Source organism: Onychomys torridus, chromosome 6, assembly GCF_903995425.1.
Source record: "Onychomys torridus chromosome 6, mOncTor1.1, whole genome shotgun sequence".
NCBI lineage: Eukaryota > Metazoa > Chordata > Mammalia > Rodentia > Cricetidae > Onychomys > Onychomys torridus.
In genome coordinates, this window is record NC_050448.1 from 56,098,617 (window position 1) to 56,110,854 (window position 12,238).

Consider the following 12,238-nt stretch of genomic DNA (forward strand, 5'->3'; position numbering starts at 1 on the left):
ATTATAGCATATAAAAACTACATAAAATCTTGCTTGCCACCTGCACAGTGGCGGATCTGATAAAATGCAGAATTAAAAGCAAAATACTTTAAGATTCAGAATGCACAAAGTACTGTAGGGCTTGGTCACAAAGCAACCCTCACACAAACAGCTTAGCGTCAACCATGGCCACAGACACTGCACAACCTTTCAAATGATGGGCTCAACAGGTTAAAAAACACAGTATCTGTGCACCTGGGGCTCTGGGAGAGCGCAGAACTAGTTCATCTTCTTAGTCTCATGTACTTGAGCTGCAGCTGCGCCAGGCTCCTGAGCTTTGGCCAACATACAGAGCTTGATCTCCAGGCCAATGGCTTTGGCCAGCGGTGGTGGCACAGCATTACCCACCTGCCGGTGTCTGGCCAAGATGTTGCCGAAGAACCGGTAGGTGTCCGGAAAGCCCTGGGAGCGGGCACACTCCCGCACACTCACCACGCGGTGCTGCTCTGGGTGGAGCACGCGGCCCTGCTTCCCCATGGGCTCAGGGTTAGTGATAGTGGTGCCGAAGAAGCCATCCCACTCCAGGCGCCCGTAGAGACCGGCCCAGTGGTTTTGCCGGTTCCCAGTGTGCGGCAGGCACCAGGGGATGAGGGTGTTGAACTGCCTGGCGGTGGGGTCACAGGCCTTGCCAGCTTTTACACAGGAACAGACCCCACGCTTGGCGCCAGTGCTGCTGCGGCCATTCTTCCTGTCATGGAAGGCGTAGTGCAGCTTCTTGGTCCTGGTGCCATTTGTCAGCCGCACTTCTATATTGGGCAGGTCACGCCAATCTGATCCTGGGACCAGTGGAATGTTCTGCATGCGGGCAACCACCAATGGGCTCATATTCTTGCAGATATGGTCCCTGAGGATGGGCTGGTAGTGTGAGCCCCGCAGCTGCCTCTGGAACCAGGACTGTGGCTCTCCTTTGTAGGAGATCTCAGGTGCCGATGCTCCATTTTGGATCTCAGGGAGGTCAGACATGGTATCCCGCACCGTGATGGGTCGGAAGGGGCCTGAAGTCAGCCTGGTAATGTTGCTAACAAACTTCTGGCTATCCACCATAACGCTCAGCTGGCAGGCACGGGGTGCAAACACATGTAGAGGCTCTGGAAACAGAGGCAGCTTCTCTCCTGGGGCTGCAGCCAAAATGATGGCCCGCCTCCGTTTCTGGGCCACACCATAATGTCCAGCCTGCAGCACACCAAAGGTGCATTGGTAGCCCATACGGACTAGGCAGCGCAGTGTGAGCTTTAGCACCATGGACTTCTTGAAGGACACGAAGTTCCTGACATTCTCCAAGAGGAAGAAACGTGGCCTGTAGTAGTCACAGTAGCTGAGGAAGGAGACCACTAGCGAGTTTTTGAACTCGGAGTAAGTACCGGAGGTGAAACGGTTCATGCCGCTGAAACCCTGGCAGGGTGGTCCACCACACAACATCTCCACATCGCCCTTCTGGGGGAACTTCTGGCCTAGAGAGTTGGTCATCTGGCCAGCCATGACCAGCTTAAGCAGCACATTGCAGTCCTCTGTGAACACCGTGGAGCCAGGGTTGTTCAGCCGAAATGCCTGGGCTGCCAGGTCCAACATCTCAATGGCCCACAGTGTCTCTGAGATGCCTGCTTGGTGGAATCCTTCTGATAACCCTCCACAGCCAGAAAACACATCCAGGGTCCGCAGCTTAGGCAACTGCATGGTTGTCTCGGGCTCTCTGGGCTCTGACACCTGACACCGTGCCTCCTCTTTTCCTTCTCCCTTCCCTTTCCCTTTGTCCCCAGGGTTGCGGGTATGGTCTGGAGGGTTTTCGAAGCGTTTGCTCTTGGAATTGTAGGCCTCAAGGAAGTAGAAGCGGTCAGGGCCCCCCTGTGAGTACTCCTGGATGCTCTCAGGCAGGTCCTCCCCATACTCCACAGTGCAGCGGCCTTGCACGTCCCTGAAGTCCACCACAGCTTCCTCGTCACTCCAGTACAGCAGGTTGATGTCTGAATGGTAGCTCGCCAGCGTAGCTCTGTGGGTGTTCTCAGGCCTGTAGAACTTGTTGACCCTGATCTTGATGTCTTTCTCATTAACCTTGCCATTCTCCTTGCCACAATGAATTGCTTTTATCCGACCGATGCGATAGGGCTCGGGAACATACAGGTTGCTTTCTTTGGTGTACTCCGAACACTTGCGGTAACGCTCAGGGTACACGTTCTCATCCACAGGCTCCTTCTTTGAGTGTTTCACGGGGAGAGCTGGCTTGATGTTGAAGGTAAAGGCCTCAGGAGGCAGGTACACACTGTCACCTACTCGGTAGACAACACCATTCTTGGTGATAGAACTGCAGTAGATCCGGCCACCCACCTCATCAAGTTGCTCCAGGACCTTAGGTATTTCTTTACGTCGCAGCTCACCGAGTCGGATACAAGAGAGACAGAACTTATGTTTGTTCTCCTCTGTCGGCTGGGTCTTTGGAGGGGATTCAAATCTTGCGTGTTTCTTGTTGTACCAGAACTGGTAGAAATAGGTCTTTCCATCATCCTCAGTCTCTGGCTGTGTGGTCTCAGGATCCATGCCTCCCTCCATGGCCCAGTTTTCCGAGGGTGCTCTGTAGATGACTTTGACCTTGCTGTGGATGTAAGAAAGTTCCATGTTTTCGCAGTGGTCCTCCAGGAACAGCTCCAGGGGGTCAGAGGTGGCTCCAAGGACTGTGTCTATCCCAGCACAGAACCAGTGTGCATGGAACATCTGCCTGTCCTTGTCCTGCCACAGTGCCGTGACCCTGGCTAGATACAGTGGCTTGGAGGAATCCTCTGGAAGGACAGAGATACAGTCACCCACCTCCAGTGTCTCTTCATCGATGCACACCTTCTGATAGTAACTTCTCTTCTCTTCAATCTTCACCGGCTCCCCCAGCCAGGAGATATGGTGGTTGCTCTGCTTCTTCTTCTTCCCTTGGTCCATCTTCTTGGGTGATAGCACCTCTGGGATGTAATCATCAACTTTCTCATCCTCCTCTGCCTCCTTCACAGCCAAGTTGGGACACTTCCTCTTGCTGCAAGCCTGTTTGCTCCGACCAGTGCCACCAAACTTAACCATCCCCTTGCAGGCCTTGCACTTCCCACAGTCAGGCTGCTGACAGACCTCACAGATGCCACACCGGCGGTGCTTAAAGGCATTCTCCTTTTTGGCCTTGGCATCCTTCTCAATCTGCTCTGGGAAGAAATTTTCAAAGATCTGGTAGACCAACTTGGTGGTGGTGGCTTTTGTGGGCTCTTTGCGCTTCTTCTTAGACCGTTTGAGGCGATTCTCCCCTTGCCTCTGTCCCAGGGTGACCTTGGCCAACTTGATCAGGGCTCTCATGCAGGGAGTCAATAAGAGAGCTGGCTCATCACTGTCCCTGGCATCATCGTAACTCTCTACTTGGTTCACCACAAACTGGGCATACTGCAGGAGGGAGTCCTCTGTGAACTGGTTCAAGTCAGTGGCAGGAGGAGGGACCGTGGTCTCGATCTTATTTATTAGGTCTTCATAGACACCATGAGGATTGTGTTGCAGGAACTCAATCACAGTCTTGCTGATGTTAACTTTCTCCAGCACCGGCGCAAAGATTGGTGCATAGTCTGGGCTGGGTTCCATCAGAACGTATTCTGCATAAAATGTGGTAAAGCCAATGACGACATTTTCATCTTCATCAAAGCCCGTGATCCACCACTCATTAATTGGCCCAAGGTTTGTGCAATTAACACCATCTGGACTACCCCACGTACCTTCCACAGATGGATCATCATCATCAATTGCTTTGGCACAACCAGAAAAGTAGAGTTTAATGTCCTTCTCAATAAGACCAGTGTCAATAGGACACAGGTGACCTCGACTGCAATATACGCTGAAGCAGGTCACCTTGCGCAGGGGAGAGGAATCAATGGGTTCTTCAGATGAATCGGAATTATGGATGGACAGTCTTTCACAGATCAACATTTGGAATTCATCCACAGCATCCAAAGGGTGCTGCTGGTACTTCAGATTAGGGTCATCCAGGCACTGGCCGCACTGGGAGCACCATGGCAAGTCTGTCTTTGGGTTCGTGGTTGATTTGGTTCGAGCAGCCCTTTTCTCCGAGGGTTCTCTGGATGTTGTTCTTTGTCTCTTCTCCTCCCGTTCCTCTTCCTCTCTGTCCTCAGGAGTCTCTGGAGTCAAATCCTCCAATTCCTCCTTGGCTCTCCGTTTGGTGGCCAGATCTTTGGGTTGACTTCTGGGCCTAAGCCTTCGTTTATCCTTTGCTTCTTCATCAACACCCATTTCCTTGGGGGTTCCTAGCCTTGCTTCTCTGCCTGGCTCCTCCCTTAATCTCTGCCTTGGTGTTCGTACTCTGGTTTGACTTCGAAGTCTCCTGTCAAGTTCCTGTTCACCTTGCTCTTCCTGACACAGCTGAGTTCCTGGTGTTCCACTTTCTGGTTCCACTGTGCCTGTAACTCTGCGCCTCTTATCCTGGTCCTTCCCTGCAACAGACTCATCTGAGATTCTCTCTTCAGATTCTTCCTTGGGTTTCCGTTTAGTGGGGCCCTTCACGAAGTGAGAGGTGATGGTAGTCTGCCTAGTGGCTCTCCTCGTAGCCATGGAGCTAGATGAAGCTTCAGAACTGGTCTCACTGTCCGACTTGCTTCTCCTGGGGCCAAGTTTAGAGGGTTGTTTCAAGTCTGCCATTTCTGCTGTCTGGCTTGGCCAGCCGGCTTCCTGTTGGCTGGACGACTGTTGGCTTTTCAGGTGAGAGAGAGTGTTCCGTTCTCCAAGGACAAATCTTTATTTAGAAAGGATTTCACTTGAGCCAGGTAGCCCTCCTCAGATAGTTCCTCTTCATGTAATGTGGTTTCCAAGCCGCATAACTGGCTCTCTTCTCTTTGCAGGAATTCATGCAACAGGTTCAATTTCTCTTTCATTCATTCCTTTTCTGTTAAGCCATCTCTTTCCAAGTCTTTGAGCCTTCTAGAAGACATAAAAGCATGCAGCAGTGACTGGTTCTGAGCAGCAAAAAGTAATCTGAGGATGGGAGCCCTGGTGTGTAGATATAAGGGCTGGCTCCGCCCTGGCCATCAAGCTCGAGGGCTTCTACCTGCTGGCTCCTGTCTCAAATGATCCTCATTCAACCCCGGCCGATGCTCCAATCATTGAAAGTACGTGGCACAGAGGTGGTGCTGGGAATTGAACCTGAGTCCTCTGCCAAAGCAACAAATCTCTTTACCATTGACTCATGTCTCCATCGCTAGATGTTTAGTCTTTACAATCTAAATGTATCTTTCCCGTACTGTGAGCTGTCTTCACTTCATAAGTCACACCCCTCAGTCCTACACTGACTGCCATCTCTGTCACCCTGCTCCCTGGACAAACGTCTAAATCGGAGGAAAGAAAGCCTCCAGTGGTACCAGAAAGTTAAATGCCTAAAATCCTGTACCTTCCCTCCATTGCTTACTCCATGACCAAGCCAGGCCAACTCAGCAGCTCCCCTGAGGGGTTAGCATCTGCCCCTGGGTGCTCACAGCATGAAGACTTAAGGAGAGAATTTTGTCAAAATTAACCCAGGAATTTTAAGATGAGGCTAATTTCCTACCAACCAAACCATCATGGTCTCTCCAGAAGCACTGCAAGTCAAGAGAGGCCTTTTTGTTTGTTTGTTTGGTTGGTTGGTTGGGTGGGTTGGGTTGGGTTGGGTTGGGTTGGGTTGGGTTGGGTTGGGTTTTCGAGACAGGGTTTCTGTGTGTAGCTTTGCGCCTTTCCTGGAACTCACTTGGTAGCCCAGGCTGGCCTCGAACTCACAGAGATCCGCCTGGCTCTGCCTGCTGGGATTAAAGGCGTGCACCACCATGGCCCAGCTAGGCCTTCTTACACATGGCTAAGAGCCCAAGTTCTAATGGAAGTTCTGTCTGTGTTCTGGGCTGTATGGGTTCAGGCTAGTACATGGGTTCATGTTACTTTAACAGAAGGAGTATAGTCAAGATGGAATGTGTCCTGTAGCTTAAAGCAATGCTGAAAAGTGTCTTTTGCCTTCTCTGTTAGGAGGTTTCAGGCAAAGGCCCTGGCCTCACAAAGTTGTACCAGTAACCCAGTGGCCCTTGCTAGAGTATAGGCCCCAGGAGCCCACCCATACCCTATTCTTCTTGTGCCCCCTTATAATGTCTCTCAAACTCTGGGACAGACAATGTCACTCATCCCAGGGTCCATTCAGGACATCTTCACTTGTCCTTTAGTCTGTGTCCCCTGGGGTCAAAATGGCAGTTCAAGTCCAAGAACATTCCTGAAAGCCAAAGTAAATAAACAAAGAAATCTTTCTCTAGAGCTTCCCAGTTGACTTTCCCATTTTCCCAGCTATAAAAAGATGTTTCAACTGAAAGGAAGTAGTGTTCTGCCTGACCTATGTCTCCAGAGGGAAGTTTAGCTTCCTATCCATCAACATGTTAAACTGGCTGGAGAACCCATCTACCTGACTTCCTGGGGAAGCTGCCCAATAATCTCTCTTGGTAACTGGGTACTCTGGTCATGAATTCCATGACACCATCAGAACCCAATGACCCTTTGAAGTACTCCAAATCACTAAGAAATCCCCTGGGGTATCTCTGACTAGAAATATTCCTTTAATTAAATCAGATGCAAGACCCAGACATATTAGCAGATGGTTTTGCCCCTTCCAGATGCTAGAAGTTCAGAAGGAAAAATATGTCTCAGTATTTCCTAATTGCCATTTAACTCATTTGCTGTCTTAGTTTCCTATTGCGGCTTTAACAAAACACCACAAACCTAGTGACAGCACAAATTCATTTCCAGCAGTTCTAGAAGCCAAAACTGTCAAGTAGTTCTTAACTTTTTAAATTTTATGTGCAGTGTACATACACCTTGCCTATGCTTGTGACCCTCAGAGGTAAGAAGAGGGCATCAGCTCCCTTGGAACTGGAGTTACAGGTGGTTGTGAAGCACCACGAAGGTGCTGAGAATGAAACCCGGGGCCTCTGCAAGAGCAGCAAGTGCTCCTAATTGCTGAGCCGTCTGTCCAGTCTCCTGTAAAGTGCTCTTTATGACAGAGCTTGTCCTTCCAGAAAGCAGTGGAAGGGCTTCTCTCTGCTCTTTCCACCCTTCAAAACCTACAATTCTGAAACCAAGAGTGGGCCCGGGACCCAGGCCCAAATAAAGGTGAAATTAGCAAAAGTACCTGCTGGCCAAACAACACCAACACTTTCGCTCCACTCCCAGCCTCGGGTTGTGCATTTCATTCACATGGATTATATGACACGCATCAGTTTCTGAGGGCAAGCAGTATGCTTTCTTAAAGCTAGACCCTTCCCTTTGTCCGTGAGCTACACAGTGCTAAGTGGTTCTTTTCTGGGCTTTTATATAACACAGAAATTGGGAAATGATCTTTTCTTAAGCCTAGGGCTAGCTCATGGAAAGAACTGTTTTCTTATTAAATTGACCTGGGTATTCTAGGAGTGGGAAAAACCACAGCACAAAAGTCTTGACCCAGATCTGGAAAGTCTTACTCCATCTGTTTAACTAGAGGAAATGTAAGAGAAAACAAGGGCCTGGGCAGTCCAAAGATAAAAGACAAATGATGAAAGTGTGGTATTCCAGCTCTGCTCTTCCAGCAAAGCAGGAGGTGCTGTGGGTAGAGGTACTTGCTTTACAAACTCACGGCTGGATGGGTAAAAAGGAAATGATGAGCCTTCTTCACTCCTGAGGCCTCTCAAGTTACTTTCACAGACTGGTTCTGTGATTTTTTCAATTTCTACTTCTCAGTAGATTGTCCACTCTTCTCCAAAGACTAGATATATATTCTTTGTCTTCTTTTTCTTTTTCTTTTCCTTTTTTCTTTTTTTTTTTTGGTTTGGAAAAATAAACCTAGCAGTATAGTGAGACATGATATGGATAAAAAAAATCTGCAAAACCACAGGACTTTCAGGTTTTCATGCAGCTTTTTGGATTTTTAAAAACTGGGTTTTTCTTTTTTTCTTTTGGTCTTTTGTTTAAAATGGGGGAGGGGAGGGGGTACACATTCCACGGCATGCGTGTAGAGGTCAACAAAGAACCTCAAGTGTTAGTCCTCCATTTCTGTCTTGTCTTTTGAGGCAGGATCCTTATTATTATTATCATGGAGAATTCCAGGGACTCTCCTCTCTCTGCCTCCTGTCTTACGAACAGGACCCTGAAATTACAGACACGTGCCACAGTGCCCAGCTTCGTTTGAGTTCTGGGGATTTGAACCCAGGTCTTTGCACTTTCACCACAAGTCCTTGATCTACTAAGCCTTTTCAGCCCTCTGAAAGTATAATCTTTAATGTATACTATAATCACGCAGGAAAATGGCAAGTTCAGAAATTGAGGAGCAACCCCTGAAGCTTGCCTACTTTTCCTATTTCTGGTGACAGATTTTATCTATTTTTAAGAGACAGCATCTCATTGTGCTGCCCAAGCTAGCTCCAAACTCCTAGATACAAGTAATCCTTCTGCCCAGCCTCCTGAGCTGCTGTGGTTACCAGCATGTGCCAACCATTCGGAGTTACTTTAGTGCTTGATGGGATCCACTTCACCCATGAAAGTGAGGGAATAGCAATAGTAACTGTTTAAATCCAGCTGAAAAGTTAGAGATAACCTCATTTACATAATAAATTAAATGATCATTAGCTGATTGGTATCCATGCAGACAGAAAAGTTTACAGATGCTCAGTAAGGACAGATCCAGATTGGAAAAACAAACAAACAAACAAACCTCTAAATGGGTTATAGTGTGTTTAAAAATGTACAAAAGCTTGAGAAAAGAGACAGGCTATAGACAGTCAATGTGTGTGTGTGTGTGTGTGTGTGTGTGTGTGTGTGTGTGTGTGTCTTTAAAATGATAAAGTAAAGACCTTAAAAAGGTAGTAAAATAATATAAAAGAAAAAAGCCACATAAAGATGGGCAATCCACAGAGAGTGTGGATCCTGTATGGCTTTAAGTTTTGTGACTGCTAATAAACAAGCAAGAACTGCTAAGAAACATTGGATTATGGAAATTGCTGGATTAAACCAACCTATATATTTTTAAAATGTCTTGACTTCAAAATGGAAGTCAAAAGATGTGTTACTTTTGGGGAAGAGGTTATGCTTTTATTTCCACAGGAAATGAGAGGCTGTGAATCCATTCCAGGTTGATATGGATCATGTTTGATCAAGGAAGATCCTCTGAAAATCCTGACTACAAACATAAGTAAATCTCGAAGAACTACAAGACACATGATGTATATTTTATCTACTCAAACATAAAACAAAAAAAAATTATCTTTGGCTAACTTATGTATAATGCATAATCTATACTTGTATTAATGCAGATATGTATGTTACTTTTAAAATTTTATGTATTTTCAGAGCAAGAGAACAAGACACCAATAAAAATGAATAACCCAGGTGATGCAGCATCCAGAACAGCTTCAAGGCTGCTAGCTGAGATGATCCAGCCTCACAAAATACTCTAGTCAAGACTTAATCATTATCCTGAATTTTCTGAGTCCTCCAAAAATGCCAATGCCCCCAAACAACAGGAAATAGTCTAGAGAATGATGGCCACATTCTCAAAAGATGATTTATGGATGTTTATTATCATTAAAGGTGGGATTGGTTACAAATTGTTATTACTCTTAGTTAAAAAAGAATGCTAAACCAAAGAGTTAAATTCAAAGATCTCTTTCTAAAGGAAAAAAGGGATTTATTATATAGTAATAATAGAAAAAGGGGCAGATTATTGGACCTACTTTAATCCAAAAAACAACTATTAATCTCATAATATTTTACATTTGTATGGATTTTGGTTTATTGATATAAATTTAAATTTTTTTATACTGCATGTATGTTTCTACTCATTTAGGGTATTGTGCTTATACAGCTCATTTAAAAACATAATGTATAACTAAGAAATACATGTTAGTAGTCATCTATAATACTCAAACTTGTATTCGTGTTAGGTATGTTTTCAAGGTTAAAAAGATATATTTAGATAGATAGATGGTCTTCAAACACTTCAAAGGCCTACAGAAAATAGCATTTAAAACATTTTAATAACATAAGACTTTTCTTGACAGTGAGACACATCTGCTTCTGGCAGTACCAATTTACTTCAGAGAAGATGATGGATCTCGAAGAACCTCCCTATGGAGTTTCCTTTTTTTTTATGGCAAAAGGCTGGCTATTTGAACAAAAGACTGCCTTTGCCTCAATTGCTGACAGTATACTGTATGAACTGGACTAGCAGGACACACACACACACACACACACACACACACACACAAAGTGACTGCCAAACTTTGCCAAGACAAAGTAGGACTATCCTTCAAAATTCCCTGCTTCTCCTAAAAATCTGTCAGATACGCTAGTCATGTAGGCCAAATATGGCTGCTCCAACATTACAGAAGGACTTCAGATTACTGTCCAGGCAGCCAGATGTACCTGTCATTAGGTAACATTTCACGCTCTGGGGTCTTTGATGAAGCTGAAGACTAGATAGTCATAGCTGAAGTTTTCCTTAGTTATAAAAAAAGATAAATTAGGTATAAAACTTTAGACTCACAAAAGGTAAAATAAATAATAAAGTATTTTCTCTAATTTTGCAAAATACAAATGGAATGGATATTGTAATTATAATTCTTACTTGATAACCGTTTTTGTTGTATATAATTTTACTATTTCAAAGTTTAAAATCTTTCTTTTTAATTAGATAAAAAGGGGAAAATGTGGAGTATTCCCTTATACTGTGTGAATATATGTCACTGTGATTGGTATTATAAAGAAGCTGACTGGTCAATAGCTGGACAGGATGAGGTTAGGCAGGAGTACCAGACTAAGGACACTGGGAAGAAGAAGTCTCTCAGAATCAGAAGCAGATTTAGAGAGAAGCAAGATGAACGTCCCATGTTGAAAGAAGTTACTGCCATGTGGCAGAGGATAGATAAGAAATATGGATTAATTTAAAATGTAAGAGTTAGCTGGTAACAAGTCTGAGCTATTGGCTAAGCATTTATAATTATATTAAGCCTCTGCGTGGTTATTTGGGAGTGGCTGCCAATACATAGAGAAAATCTGCCTACACCAAATAGAGTGAGTATAAGTAATAAGCCATGAGTTTGTCCCTGACCCAAAGGCAGAATGTTTTCAGTGCTTGGCATTGAGCTCAGAGCCTTGATCAGACTTGGCAAGTACTCAGTCATTTGAGTGACATTGTTGGCCAGCCATACCCCAAGGTCCCATGTTCTAGGTCCTCCTAGACCAAAGGACATGATGGGAAGGGCTTCATTCTTTCATGATATTGTTTCTTTGTTTGTTTTAAAGTTCTACTGGTTTTGATTTCAGCGCTCTCCACTTTTGAGTCTCCAGTTGCACACAAGTGGAATTAGAATTTTTTTCAGTCTATAGTTGAAATAGAGGGCCTTTTCCCTCCCTATCACCTAAGTTTTAATTTTCTAATTTTTTAATCTCTGTAATTTCTGCAATCACCTATTAGCCACTGAGCACAGACTTCTATCAAAGCCTGGAATAAATCTAGAGCCACCTTTCTGCTTCCAGTTACATTCCCATCAGAGAAGTAAGGTAAGTTTTCAGAAAGTTTCCTGGGGGTGATGGCTCTGTCAGGAAAGTGCCTGCTGAGCAAACATAAAGACACATTAGCCAGTATCTGCAGCGCCAGAACTTGTTGGGAGTATGGTATGAAACAGGCAGATCCCTGAAGTTCTATTGGCCAGTCAACAGGATTGATGAGCTCTGGGTTCAGTGACAGAGGAGTGATCAAGGTCAGTCTCTGGCCTCCAATTCATCTATATGTACATGCACAGTGTGTGTGTGTGTGTGTGTGTGTGTGTGTGTGTGTGTGTGTGTGTGTCTCGTTTCTTGTACTTAAGGATGGAATATGAAGGGGATCCTTTTGAGGTGGTGGTAAGTGATTGAACCAGGGCGTCACATGTACTGAGCACATTGTGTCCTAATACTAAGTGATAGATACCCTTGGCCCCATAGATCTTATTTTTAATTCACAGAAATTCTTAAATCTTATCATATGGCTAACTTTCCCTCCTTGGATCTACTCAGGATCTGCACTGCAAATGCAAAGCTCTCCGTGGAGCCCCTGATGGGGCATCAGCTTTTGTCCTTTAACCTTTTCCCCTCCTGAAAGCCTCCGGTGCTAGCAAAAATTTGGAGCATGCAGAAGTTGGTGAGCCTTTCATGTGAATCA

The 12,238-nt window shown here is 45.4% G+C and overlaps 1 protein-coding gene across 1 annotated transcript; it reads right to left on the reverse strand.

Moving 5' to 3' along the window:
- Positions 1-258: 258 nt before the first annotated feature.
- LOC118586170 (DNA (cytosine-5)-methyltransferase 1-like) lies at positions 259-4,994 on the reverse strand. Its single transcript, XM_036191324.1, is given in 2 exon segments — positions 259-4,709; positions 4,712-4,994. Coding segments are annotated over 2 exon segments (4,734 nt in total).
- Positions 4,995-12,238: the final 7,244 nt, after the last annotated feature.